General features: G+C 49.2%; 1 protein-coding gene across 2 annotated transcripts; it reads left to right on the top strand.

Annotated features, from left to right (window-relative positions):
• Nucleotides 1–1,547: 1,547 nt before the first annotated feature.
• ATAD1 (ATPase family AAA domain containing 1) lies at nucleotides 1,548–13,038 on the top strand. Of its 2 annotated transcripts, none has more exons than XM_027905989.1 (10): nucleotides 1,548–1,673; nucleotides 3,349–3,523; nucleotides 4,808–4,906; nucleotides 5,185–5,305; nucleotides 6,996–7,196; nucleotides 7,773–7,879; nucleotides 9,805–9,894; nucleotides 10,666–10,716; nucleotides 11,855–11,961; nucleotides 12,889–13,038. In XM_027905989.1, exons 2-10 carry the CDS (start codon nucleotides 3,362–3,364, stop codon nucleotides 13,007–13,009), a joined length of 1,059 nt encoding a protein of 352 aa, XP_027761790.1. In that variant the 5' UTR covers nucleotides 1,548–1,673; nucleotides 3,349–3,361; the 3' UTR covers nucleotides 13,010–13,038. The 2 variants fall into 2 exon arrangements, with proteins under 2 accessions (XP_027761790.1, XP_027761789.1); XM_027905988.1 differs by having other exon boundaries at nucleotides 11,855–11,991.
• Nucleotides 13,039–13,789: the final 751 nt, after the last annotated feature.

Raw genomic sequence — 13,789 nt, 5'->3', positions numbered from 1 at the left:
AGCTTTGCCTTTAAGGGCTGAAAATAAACTGGAACATAAGGTGGAGGGATTTCCTGGGCTGCTGCAGCCTCCAGCCTTTGCAAACGCCGTATTATATAATTCCTTTCATAAACGTATCAAGCTGCATCTTAAGATCTTCTGCCACCATTATTCCCACCGGGAAGCTGTTCCCAGAACCTTCTGCTGGTTTCCAGGCTAAATATATTTGGGACCGGTCAGTGCCCATTGATTCTTGTGCCAGCACTGGCCTGAAACAGCTCCTGCTCTGGGGCACTCTGCGCTCCCACAGGCACGAATATCCCATTGGCCGTGCTCAGCTCTGCCCAGATCCCCTCGAATTCCAGGCTTCCCCTTCCCAGTGGCTGCATCCCAGGGCCTCCAGCTTACCTCCTCCCAGGAGTTTTCCTGCTCCAGTCTTGTGGAGTCCAACCGACTCAGCCACACGTTTCATCGGAAAACCCAACGGCTCCAAACCCAAAATCGATCAAATTGTGGCTGCCCCAATCCCTGGAAGTGTTCCAGGACAGGTTGGAGCGACCTGGGATAGTGGAAGGTGGAATGGGATGGGCTTGAAGGCCCTTTCCAATGCCTGAGCAGCCTTTCCAGGAAGAAATTCCTCCTGCTGTCCAACCTGACCCTGCCCTGGCGCAGCTCGAGGCCGTTTCCTCTCATCCTGTCCCTTGTTCCCTGCAAAACACGGACACAAGAGCAGAAGGGCTGAAGGGGAATTGCCAAAACTTCGGGTTAATGACAGGAATTACAGAGATCCTGTTATTTTAACCTTTTCCTGGATGTTTTTCTGTTACTATGTATATATAAAGTTATTCATATATATGTCATATATATATATATCATATATATTATATGCATGTGTAACATGTTATCTCTATATATTATACATATCCATATATAGTATTTATGTGTATGTAATATATATTAATATATAATGTATAATATATAACATACAGTAATATATAATAGATAGTATATAATATACAGTAATATATACAAATTGTTTATCTATGATTTGTTATATATATAAAATAGATAACTTTCTATATAATATATAAAAATATATCTACGTATCTTTCTATAGAATATATAAAAAGATATTTATTTACACATGTGTATATATGTATATATAAAATAAATATGATATATTAAATATATACGCATATATACACATATATATCTATGTTGAGCATATGTTATATGTATTTTATGTCATATATACGTTATATTTTACACGCGTTTCACACATCAGCAGAGAGATTGAAGTCCCTGCTCTCATTACGGCTGAAATCGGAACGCTCTGCCCGCGGTGCGTGTCGGTGAGGCGCGGTGAATCCTTCCCTTCCGCTGACGCTCGTTCCGGCCGATCCGTCCCATCCCGATCCCTTTCCAGGCCGGAGCTCCCGATTGTCCGCGGGGCGGAACGTTCGCGCAGGCGGCGGCGGGCGGAACGTTCGTGTAGGGGCGGCGAGCGCCGGCCGGCCCGAGGAAGCGCGGGACGCGCCGCGGCCGCTGCCGGGCCCTGGGTGCCGCCGGAGGCTCCTTCTGTTCCTTCTCTTTCTCTTCCTCCTCCTTCTTTTCCTCCTCCTCCTCCTCCTGCTCCTCCTCCTCCGCCGGGCCCGCCCCGTGTCCCGCAGCGCGAGTGACCCGCGGGGCCCACGGTGAGTGCGGGCCGGGGGCGCGGCCGCGGGGCGAGGGAAGGTCACGGCCGGGCCGGGCCGGGCCGGCCCTCACGGGGCCCCCGCGGTGGGGGGTGACGGGCCCGAGGAGGGATCCACAGTGTGGGGGTGACATCGCCGGGCCCGGCACAGCCAGGGGGGGGTTCCCGGCAGTGCCTCAGCATTCCCCGGGAGCGGCACAACCCGCTGTGCTTTCGGTTTCCCTTTGGCGCCCGAGAGAACCGTCCTGCCCGCTGAGGAAATAAACGCTCGGCTCCTGCTGGATTTGCCTTCCGTTTGTTATCAGGGCTCTGCTCAGCGAGGCCGTGCCCCGGGTTACCTCCTGTTACAGCTTTTCCTCACGCTTGGTGCTCAGGGCACGGGTTGCATAAGGAGGAGGTTCCTTCCGTGGGTTTTTGGGAAGGGTTTTTCCTTGTTCAGTGACACAGAGCCCTTTCATTTTAATGGATCGGGCTGAGGAGGGCACGCAGAGCCCTCCAGCCCGGGATGACTTGCTTAAATCCCAAAGCAGGCAAATTTAATTTGGTCTCCAGGCAGGTGGGCACAGCGACAGGCTGGATTTTTAACTGCCTGAACAGGGAGGGGAGCTTTAAAAAAACCTCAAACCCAGTGATGCCAGTGATCCTGCTGGGATACAGGAGCCAGGGGCTGATGTCTATCAAGTGATGCTTCTCCTGAGCCCAATCCCAGTGGAATTCCAGATTCCAGAGTCAGTGGTTATGCAGAGCCTTGGGGTCAGCATAAGACAGGGATGGGGATCCAGGGATATTTTGGCTGTGGGTGCTCCAGCTTTGCCCCGGGCAGGAGGAATCCAGGGATATCTTGGCTGTGGGTGCTCCAGCTTTGCCCTGGCTGCCAGTTCCCTTTGGAGAGCAGCCAGGGAGCGTCAGGAGTTGCCAGAGGAATTGCCACTGGCTTTGTCCTTACAGCAGGAAAGCGAGGCAGTGCACAAGGAGTGACTGGGGATTGTCAAGAGGAACCCCACACACCAGTTGAGGAGGAGGAGGACCCCGCTTTTCCCAGCCATTTTCCAGTGTTTTAGGAGAAGTCCTTCCCTCTGTGCAGCACATCCCCTGCACTGAAGGTGCTGTGCTGCCTGGGCTTGGCTCCTACAGCAGGCAGAGTTTTCCCTGGATAGCTGTGTGCCACATCCAGCATTTTCAGGTTCCCAGGGATATTAATAACTCCACATATATCCTGCCAGGTGCAGCCTCCAGCTCTTAACCTCATTTTAGTCAAATCCCAGCCATCCATCACTCCAGAGCGTGGCACTTGGGTGACTTTCCCTGTAGGGAAAAGGCTTCTCTGGTTAAATAATGGAGTTCTCTGTCTCCAGGATTTGGCATTCTTGGGTCAAGAACAGTCCCAAAATGACAGTCTAAATGGGAATGTGCACATAGAATCCCAGGATAGCTGGGGTTGGAAGGGAAATTAAGGATCATTTCCTGCCGTGGGCAGGGACACCTTCCACTAGCCCAGGTTGCTCCAAGCCCCGTCCGGCTCCACAGCCCCTGGCACCCAGCTGTTATAACCCAGTGTTTAAACACCTTTGATTTTCTCACCTTTGATTTTTTTTTTGTTTTGTTTTGGTTTGGTTTTTTTTTTCCTTCCTTCTGCCCCTTCCCTGTGGTTTTTTTTTCCCCCCTCCCCTCTCCAGAGCTGGGAGCAGGATGGTCCACGCCGAGGCCTTCTCGCGGCCCCTGAGCCGGAACGAGGTGGTGGGACTGATCTTCCGCCTCACCATCTTCGGGGCCGTCACCTATTTCACCATCAAGTGGATGGTGGATGCCATCGACCCCACCAGGAAGCAGAAAGTAGAGGCTCAGAAGCAGGTAGAGCTCCGTCCTTCGGCGTTTCCCTGGAACGTCGGGATGCTGGGAGGGAAAAACGGACTGGCCGCGGACGACGACAGGATGGGCGGAAAAAAAAAACCCACCTGGGATTGTTTCTTAGTAAATCTCAGGATTTAGGCTGCTGGGCTCTCTTCAGAAAATTCCAAAATTACAATTTTTGCCTCGAAGGGGTTTAGAAAAAAACTGCAAAGCTGCTCAGCGGGGGCTGATGTCACTTCTGGTTTTCGGCACGTCCGTGGTCCCAGTGCTGCTTCTGCTCCTGACACCTTTGGCTGAGCAGCAGTTGCCTTAAATCACACCCTCATCAGCCTCTTGGTTGCTTTTTAAAAACCTTGAGCAGAGAGAACTTAATTCTCTGCTGCTTTCGAGGCGACTTAATGGCAGAGACCTGCAGGAGCAGTCAAATTTCCTTCCTGGAAAGGGGAGGGGAAAAAAAAAAAAAAAAAAAAAGTGAAAATTGAAACAATTCCCGCTCTGGGAAAAGCTTTGTGGGCAGTTCAGAACCGAAAGGGAAACGTTTCCTTTGGAATTGTGGCAGCTGTTTGGTTTGCTTTTCTGGCTGACATAAATGTCACAGATTCAAACAGCAGTTTTTGAGCAACCTCAGGCTGGTTTGCCTTTTCTAATGAACTTTTGAGTTAAAAAAAATCAGCTTTTCCCCATCTGTGCCCGTGCCAGCTGTTACATAAGAAGCTGCAGCATCCCCAAAAGCATGTTGGACTTAGTGCCAGTTTGAGCAGAAAGAGAAAGTGCAACTGTGTTGACACACCTCACGACTTTTCCTTTTAAACCGGGGAAAACCCACGGAATGCACATTAAAATAAAGTGACTGGCTTCTGGGAAGTAGCTTCTATTTCCTTAAAAACGGATTAATCTCTCCTTGGTGCAGCACCGTGGAGGTTTTGGGAGGCCAAAGTCTTTGTTTTAACGTTCACTGGGGTTGGTTTTTTTTTTGGGTCGTGGTGGCTGAGTCGTGGATTTGGGCAGGGAGGGCTGGGGTGACACTGCTTGGGTGGGAACTGAGGCGTCTGACTTGTTTTCACTCAGGTGGCAACAAATCTTTAGGAAACAGCAGAACTCTCTGCTTAAAACAAGATTGAACCTCTTTTAGGGTGTGACTAGAGGGACACATAGAAGATTTTTTTTTTTTTTCCCCAAACTCCACACGGAAGATTTTTTAAAAAGCCAATTTTTGAGGGGAACATTCCAACTCCGATTCTCCTGGTGTTTAATTTTCCCCCTCCCCTCCTCCTCCACCCCCAGGCTGAAAAACTGATGAAGCAAATTGGAGTGAAAAATGTCAAGCTGACAGAATATGAAATGAGCATCGCTGCACATCTCGTGGACCCGCTCAGTATGCATGTAAGTTTTCCCTGCTCCTCCTGCTCTTCAGGCATGGAATATCTCGGCTTTGACTCTGGATTTCATTAGCTGTCACATCTGTGGGAACACGCAGAAAACATTCCCAGTGATTTTAAAGCTACAATTGCATCGTTGAGAGCAGAGGTTTTTTAAGCCCTTGTCTCTAATTTTGAAGCTTTTGCATTTTTCCTTGGGGAATTTGGGATATTTTTCCCTTGGGTCAGGAACTATGCTGATCATCCCTAATATTTTTTTTTTTTTTTCCCCCCCCCTCCTAGGTCACCTGGAGTGATATTGCAGGCTTGGATGATGTCATTACAGATCTGAAAGACACTGTCATTTTGCCCATCAAGAAGAAATACCTGTTCGGGAATTCCAGGCTCTTGCAGCCCCCAAAAGGTAGGAGAGGAATGGTACAAGATCTGTATTTAAAAAAAACAAAAGGGGCAGTTCCTCACAAAAAAAGGAAGGGGACGTGTGTTGCCAGGCCAAAGGGCAACCATTAGGACTGATTATTGACATGAAACTTCTTCATTAAAAAGCAGCAGGAGAGGGAAAACCCTCAGGAAAACCTGAGGGTTTTCCCTCTCCTGCTGCTTTAATGAAGAAGTTTCATGTTAATAATGGTTCATTAGTGATGCACTTTGCACTAATCACAGAACCATGGAATGGTTTGGGTTGGAAGGACCTTAAAGATCTCATTCCACCTTCCACTATTTCAGGTTGCTCCAGCCTGGCCTTGGACACTTCCAGGGATCCAGGGGCAGCCACAGCTTCTCTGGGCAACCTGTGCCAGGGCCTCCCCACCCTCACAGGGAACAATTCCTTCCCAATTATCCCATCTAACTCTGCCCTCTGGCCGTGGGAGGCCATTCCCCCTCATCCCATCCCTCCAGGCCCATCCCTGTATCCTGCATTTTTAACTTGCCTAACTGCTCCTGTTTTTTCATCTTGCAACTCCCAGGCAGTTAAACAGGAGCTGGAATCCTCACAGCCACATTTGTCGGGTGTTACAGCAAAGCAAAAGCAGAGTTTAAACCTAAAACACTGGACAAAACACCAAAGTTTATCTTTCCTGCTCTGATCCCTGGAATATTGTCCTCCGAACCTGTTCATTCCTTGCCTGGATCTGTGAGACCCTCTCAGCCCTGAGCCCTGAGGGATGGAAAATGCAGCCCTTGTGTAGCTGGTTTCGTTTTTCCAGGCTAACTTTCTGTTTGAAGTCACAGATTGAAGCTGCCTGGAAAATTACTTGAATTGCCATGATCTAATAAGCTGAAGGAAAAAAAAAAAAAAAATTTTTTTTTTTTAATTTATCTTTTTTAAAGCAGACTTTCCATCTAGGGCAGCTGCCCAGTTTTATTAGTGGCTTGTGCTGTGTGTTGATAGGAAGTCAGTGCTGCAGAGGAATCGTGTTTGTGATCTTCAGTCACATAAACAGGGGAAAAAAAACTCCTTAATTCTCCACGTTTCAGGCTTTTTTGGGGGCTGAGTTTTGTCTCTTTAAATTGTAATTCTGTAATTCCTTTACAGCTGTGCTAGAAAAACATCCCTGTGAGTTCTTCCGCTGTGACAGCTTTAAAAATAATCCGAGATGTCATGTTTAATTGGGGGTAATTTGTTTAAAACGTCAGTGGGCTCTGTTTTTTGGTGGTTTTTTTTTCCCTTCTCTCACCCCTCCGTGCTAAGTTTTATTAGCAGGGCAGAAACTGGCTCTGAACAAGGCCTGTCAGATGCTGACAGGAAATAAATGTGGGGCTCAGTTTTATGGAACCTTTTATAGGCCCAGGAATAGAATCCACAGGATGGAATCACGGAGTGGTTCTGGCTGGAAGGGACCTTAAAGATCATCTCATTCCAACCCCAGCCATGGGCAGGGACAATAAACCAGCCCTTTTTCCAAATGTCTCCCCATGCCTGTCTTTAGGTATTGTGGGCTGTGATTTAATGAGGATTATTTTAAACATCTCTGACTTTGCTTTGATGGGAACAGTGTTTTCTTACCTTGCTTTTCTCCCCCTTTGAAGAGCTGGATGAAATCCAAGCCTGGACGCTCTCGGGCCTGTGATTAACCCCATGAATTTTGCAGGAGTCCTTCTCTACGGTCCCCCTGGCTGTGGCAAAACCCTGATTGCCAAAGCCACAGCCAAGGAAGCAGGTTGCAGATTTATCAACCTCCAGCCTTCCACGCTGACAGACAAGTGGTATGGAGAGTCCCAAAAACTGGCTGCTGCCGTCTTCTCCCTGGCTGTAAAGCTCCAACCATCCATCATCTTCATTGATGAAATAGGTAAAAAAAAAAAAAAAATCTCTCTTTTTATGGAAGTGCCTGCAAGCTGAGTGACGTGAAACTGCAGGTTCAGTAATAGAAATAGGATTGAAGAAAAGTTTCAGTAATAAATTTGAAGTAATGGCAAATTAGGAAAAATATAACATGTTCCTTCCTCGTGGGAGCGGAGGAATTTACAGTTAGAACAAGTTGCTGGCTTATTTTTGGTTCACAAGGAAACCCATCACCAAAAACACTTCAGTGCTTCTGCCACGAGGGAAAATAAAATGTGGGTTTAGGAGAGCTGTGGAACAGTAGTTGAATAAGGCTGAAGAAGGAGGAGGGGAGGCTGCTTTCCACGAATTCAGGAAGGTGAAAGTTTGGAGCACAGGATTTTGGGGTGAGCTCGTGTGATGGGCACGCACCTGCGCGAGGCCACGGAAAAGATGGGGGCCGTTCCACTCTGCTGCTCTTCATCCTAAGCAGTGCTTTCTGTTTGGTGACAGTGGTTATTAAACATGCATTTCTAAGGTAAGGGAATAGCCCAGGAGGAATCCAGCTGGATTGGGAGTGAACTGCCTTTCTCCCTCCACACAGATTCCTTCCTACGGAACCGGTCGAGCACCGACCACGAAGCCACAGCCATGATGAAAGCTCAGTTCATGAGCCTGTGGGATGGGCTGGACACTGATTATAACTGCCAGGTAAGGACAGAGGATGGGGGGAAAAAGGGGATGGGATTTCCTTCCTCTGGGCTGTTGTGCACAGAGAGCCCCTTTGGAAGGATGGCAGGAATTGCCAGATAGTTTTGTTACCTGGCAGCGATGACCAGCACTTCACGGCAACGAGGTGAGAGATTAACAGCTCATTTTCCTTCCTGAGGAGTCCCGTGTTTGGACTTCTTTGGGTTTTCTTGGAGGTGTTATTTCCAGCAGTGTCAGCAAAGCAGGTGTGCAGTCTGAGCTGCCAACACTGGGAATTTTGAAACTGTTCCGAAAAACGTTGTGGGGACGACGTTTTCTTCGGGTGAAGGGAATCTTTGATTTCAGGAAGAGGAATCTTTGATTTCAGGAGAAGCTATTGAAAGCTCTGGGCATTCATCCCAGTATTCATCCCGGGTGCAGGTTGGTTGGTTTGTCATGGAATCATGGGATGGTTTGGGTTGGAAGGGATTTAAAGATCATCCCGTCCTCTTCCCTGCCATGGGCAGGGACACCTCCCGCTAGATCAGGTTGCTCCAAGCCCCGTCCAACCTGGCCTGGAACACTTCCAGGGATAGGGAACCTCCAGGGATTGGACAAGAACTGGACTCTGGAGTTAATCTGAAAGGGTGGAGAAGTAAGTGTCACCAAAAGCCAAATTGTGTTTCCATCCCGTTATTCCCGTGTGCTCCCGTCCCCTCCATGACCTCCGGTAAGTGTTGTATTTTGGAGGGGAGAACAAATACAAAAGTTGCTGGTGCTGTAAAAACAAACCAACAAAAAACATTCATGAAATAAATATTTCTGCAATGAACCTGGGCTAGGGGAAGGTGCCCCTGCCATGGGCAGGAGGTGGAATGACAGGAGCTTTCGGGTCCCTTCCAACCCAAACCGTTTTGGGACTGTGGGATTCTGAAGTATTTGAATGTAGTAAAAAAAGCCTGGCATGGTGGTGTTCTCAACTGTCAGCTGGAACAATGTTTTAAAAACCTTTAAACAGGATGTTTATTCTCCCAGTGTAAAATTTTCAGCCTTTTTAATCCGTGTTTGTGTAAATGGCCGGTGCACTGACATCCATTAGTTTGTAAAATCTGCTTTTCCTCCTCTCTCAAGCTTGTGCTAAAGATGTTTTTAAGTTGATTTCTCCAAAAATGAGTAGAAGGCAGTGAATATATATATAAATATATATGTATACACACACTGAGGAGCTTAAAGCAGGGTGTTTGCTTACCACTAATAAAACGGCACGAACACTTCACTGCAAACCAATATCATCTTTCAATCACAACGCAGTATTTTTTTTTTTTTCCCCAATACACTTGACAATTTCTTGGAGCAAGCCAAAGTGTTCCTTCCCTGCAGTGAGACAATTTGGGGGCTGGAGAGGCGGCCATCCCGGTGCCTGTAGGTGGCAGGGTGGCTCTAGGTGGCAGGGTGACTCTGTGCCACCAGCCCTGCTGCAGCTGCCCTGCAGCCCCCCAGCCTGGCCAGAAGGGTCCCTCCTTATCCAAACCATTTTGGGATTCTTTTTCCAGCACAAAAATACCACTTAAAGTTTTGAACACCCTACCAAAACATCTCCTTTCAGATTCCCCCCAGAGCACCAGGAACTAAGAGTGACGTCGCCAAGCAGAAGTTTAAGTTCCCTCTTGGAGCTTGAACTGTCAAAGTGGGCTCATAAAGTTCAGAGTGATGGAAAAATCTCCCTCCCCCCCCCAAGGTGGCTTTTGTGGCCCCAGTTCTCCCCTCAGCTGCCTGTTGCTGAAATCACTGCCAGGAAACTCCTTACGTAACTTCTACAGATGTCGATGTTCTTGATAAAGTGGGGAGGAGTCACCTGTTTGGTTTTTGAAACTCCCAGTCCGTCCGTGCTTCCCAAAAGCTGCTTTCAGGCTGACTGGTGTTGTTGTCCTGCTGGAAATTCCCAGGTGATCGTGATGGGAGCCACCAACCGCCCCCGGGACCTGGACTTGGCCATCATGAGGAGGATGCCCACGCGCTTCCACATCAACCAGCCCGTGAGTCCTGCCAGAGCCACAAAATGCACATCCCTGTTTTTTTGGTTTTTTTGGTTTTTTTTTTTTTTTTTCCTCAGGGAATACAGAATTCCTCTGATCTGCTTTTGGTTTGTTAGGAGCATGTCCGTAACTCACCTTTTTAAGGTGATGTCCCTCTGGGAGGTTTTGTGACCAAGAGGCAGTAATTAAGGTCTTCATCAATTAGCCAGCTGTCGCAAGGTTGCCCTTGCTAGCAGTGTTGCTACTGCCACCCCCTTTCCAGGTATTTTAGTCTCCTTTGAACATGATGAACATTGGAACAGGATGAGGAAGGGCCACGGGTAGGAGGGAAAGCCTTGCAGATTTTTAGAACTGAGTTTGAGGTGAAAATACAAGGCAGAGGAAAATGGAAGAAATGCTTTTTGGGGACAGATTAGCAACTGTTCAGCTGCCAGAGTATCTGTGGGGGGATTTTTTTTTTTTTTTCCCCTTTTTAAGGATGTAGGTGAAGTTTGGGAGACACAAACCCCAGATTTTGCTGCCTGTGTCTTACCTTGCTGGTAAAGATCTGCTCAGGGCTCAACTGTTCCTCACTGTAACCTCATCACAGGGTGTGATTTGTGTTGCTTCAAATGCCCCAAGCATCACCTGTAGAAGTAAATTTGCTCTCGGACAGGTTCCCTCACATCTCCAGCCTGTGTGGCTGAACTGGGACCAAAAGCCCCACCAAAGGGCTCGATGTAACATGTGTTCATTTTTGTCCCGTGGTAACTTTGGTCTCTTCTGCCGCAGGCTCTGAAGCAAAGAGAAGCCATCCTGAAGCTCATTTTGAAAAATGAAAATGTAAGTAGAGCCCTGCTCGCGTGTCCTTTGCTGGTGACATCACTGGCCTTGCAGAAAACACGTTCTACGGTTGCCTGCCTTGGAGGGAGGGAGAGATTACCCGATGAGGTATTCCTGCTGATAACTTGGGAATCTTTTGTGGATTTAGGTGTGGCCTCACATTCAAGCACTACTAAGAGTTGCCTGCCCTGTAAGCATGAGCCTCAGCAGGGCAGCAGCCTCGGATTTGGGGGTGAATCACCACCCCTGAGCAGAGTCACTTCATTTCTCTGTCTCCATTTACTCCTTCTATAACTAGATAATATATATTTATCTCCCTAAAGATGCTGAATCCCATTTGGATGAGTGAAGGACATTTGAAGACCTTCCTTTAACTCTTTCTCGGCTCAAGCCAAGAAAGGAGGAATGACTTTTTTTGGCAATGCTGCTTTTGCTCCATAATTCCTCTTCCCTTTAGAGGAAAACCGCTGCACATGTTGTGTGGTGTTTGTGTCCCGTCTGCCCTCCAAGGGCTCAGTGTGAGCACACCTGGAAGTGTCTGTGGGCAGGGTATGGGATCCATGTTACCAGTGGTTCCTCCCAAATTTAGTCAGCAGCACTATTTTGTCTTGAAGTTGATGCTGCAAAGGAAAAGGAAAAACTGATGGACCGGAAGAGGCTGTAAAAAGATGGAATAAATGCGGGGTCTTGACTGGGAATAGTTCAGTCTGGTCCACTGCATGGAGTCAGACACGTTAATTTGCCTCTAAATCCCTGTTTTGGGGTTGCAAAAAGTAGGAGCAGGTGTCCAGACAAGAAGAGTTGCTGAGAAAAACCTCTGTGGGCATCTGGGAAAACGGGTCGTTGCTCCTGGGATCCGCTTTTTGCCACGCAGGAGCTTGGTTAGCGTTGGGATGGTTGGCTTTTGGGTGGGTTTTGGTGGGTTTTCCTTAATCAGCTCCAGAGTGTGATGAGCTGCAGCGACAGTTTCCTCTGGTGAAATAAACCCTCTGGAGGGTTCCGAGCCTAAGCTGGTGATTCACCTCTCGCCAACATCAGATGGCGAAGATGATCCGTGGGCAGGCGAAAAATCCTTGGAGGTGACTCGACTGCCAGGGATTCCGGAGTCTCCATGCTCTGCCCTTGTGGTTTCCGGCAGGTGGACAGGCACGTGGATCTGCTGCAGATTGCCAAGGAGACCGACGGGTTCTCGGGCAGCGACCTGAAGGAGATGTGCCGGGACGCGGCGCTGCTGTGCATGCGGGAGTACGTCAACAGCGCCTGCGAGGAGGACACGTACGTGCCGCGCCTCTCCCGGCCCCCAGCAGGGCTCAGCTCCCCCTGCCCGGCCTTGCCGTCGCGCTCTCCGATCGCAGCCGGGAATTTCGGGGCAGTTCGACCCCCTCGCAGCGCGGGAGGGTCTGGTTTGCCTTTCCAAAACCCCCCCCCACAGCTTTCAGAATCCAAGTTGCCATTGTTGATGTTGACTCTGGAGATGAGGGGGGGGTTGTGCCAGGCTGGAGATGGCACGAGCCAGCACGTCGTGGTGCTGCAGTTTGTGCCGGGGTTCGGTGCTGGTGATGCGGTGCTGCAGTGTCCCTCTGGGATCCCCCACGCCTGCAGGGAGTCCCTGCGTGCACAGGAGCCGTGTCCATGGAAGGGAAAAGAGCTGGGGAAGGGGCTGGAGCAGCAGGAGGGGCTGAGGGAGCTGGGGGGGCTCAGCCTGGAGAAAAGGAGGCTCGGGGGGACCTTCTGGCTCTGCAACTCCCTGACAGGAGGGAAGAGCCGGGGAGGGTCGGGCTCTGCTCCCAGGGAACAAGGGACAGGAGGAGAGGGAACGGCCTCCAGCTGTGCCAGGGGAGGCTCAGGTTGGACATCAGGAGGAATTTGTTGCTGGAAAGGGTGGTCAGGCCTTGGCAGGGGCTGCCCAGGGAGGTTTGGAGTCCCCACCCCTGGAGGTGTCCCAGGCAGGCCTGGCCGTGGCACTCAATGCTCTGGGCTGGGGGACAAGGTGGGCATCGGGCACAGGGGGGACTCCATGGGCTGGCAGATCTTTTCCAGCCTGAATGATTCCATAATTCCAGCGTGGTGCTGGATCCATATCAGAGTTCCCAGTGATTGCTGCTCACTGCTGGGATAGCTGTTCCACAGCACCTGAACCCTCACCTTGCCTTTTCTCCCTCTCTCTCGAAGCCACGACGAGGCTGAAATCCGGCCCATGCAGCAGCAGGACCTCCACAGGGCCATCGAGAAGATGAGGAAATCCAAGGATATGTCCATGCAGAACCTGGCCATGGAGATTGTTTTTGATTAAGCCCAGAGAGGCGCGTTTGCAGTTCCTGACGTGATTTAGTTTGACTTCTGTAATCAGTTAGCAAAAACCAATGCCGGGGCGGGGGGGGGGGGGGGGGGGGGGGGGGGGGGGGGGGGGGAGCGGGGACGGACGAGGGAGTTCTTGGTTCTTGGAATCGTTTTGATACAACAACTTCTAAGTTATTGAAATTCCATCGCGCGCCACTGGGAGTGCAGCGGGGAGATCATGAGACTTGAGCCCAGCCCGAGAGTGTTGTCCCACGCTGATCCACTGAGGAGCCTTCCAGCAGGTGGGACACGGGGGCACCGGGGTGAGGGGGCCAATCCATGGCAGGGCTGTGTGTAACTGTGACCTGTGTAAATACCCACACCCCCTTTTTTTTTTTTAATATATATATATATATATATATATATAGACATAATCTGTAGATAACTTGAGTATGGAAAAATCTTTTTCTACTTAACTGAAGCAAACCAAATGAGGAGATGTGTAGATGAAAGGTTTCCTCGGTACTCAGTTCACTTCTACCTTTTAGCAGCAAATACCAAGATGATAGAAACTGCTTCTAGAAACAAAGCAAACTCGGAAATGCTACTGATTTCTCTGTCACGTGACCACTTGAAATCCGGTGCCATTTAGTAAAGATAGCAAAACTCCCCTGTACAAATGTTTGAACACTTTTAATTTTGTATGAATTCTGCTTTTTTTTTAAAATGGACGCTGGTTTTATTTTTGGGTTTTTCCCTTGATGTGAGCATTTAGAGTAGAACCTTGCCCGGT

This window comes from Empidonax traillii, unplaced genomic scaffold, assembly GCF_003031625.1.
Source record: "Empidonax traillii isolate 1590-97213 ecotype Southwest subspecies unplaced genomic scaffold, ASM303162v1 scaffold1230:size172535, whole genome shotgun sequence".
Taxonomy (NCBI): Eukaryota; Metazoa; Chordata; class Aves; order Passeriformes; family Tyrannidae; genus Empidonax; species Empidonax traillii.
Note: the sequence above shows the minus strand (reverse complement) of the source record. Positions and strands in the feature narration are given on the sequence as shown.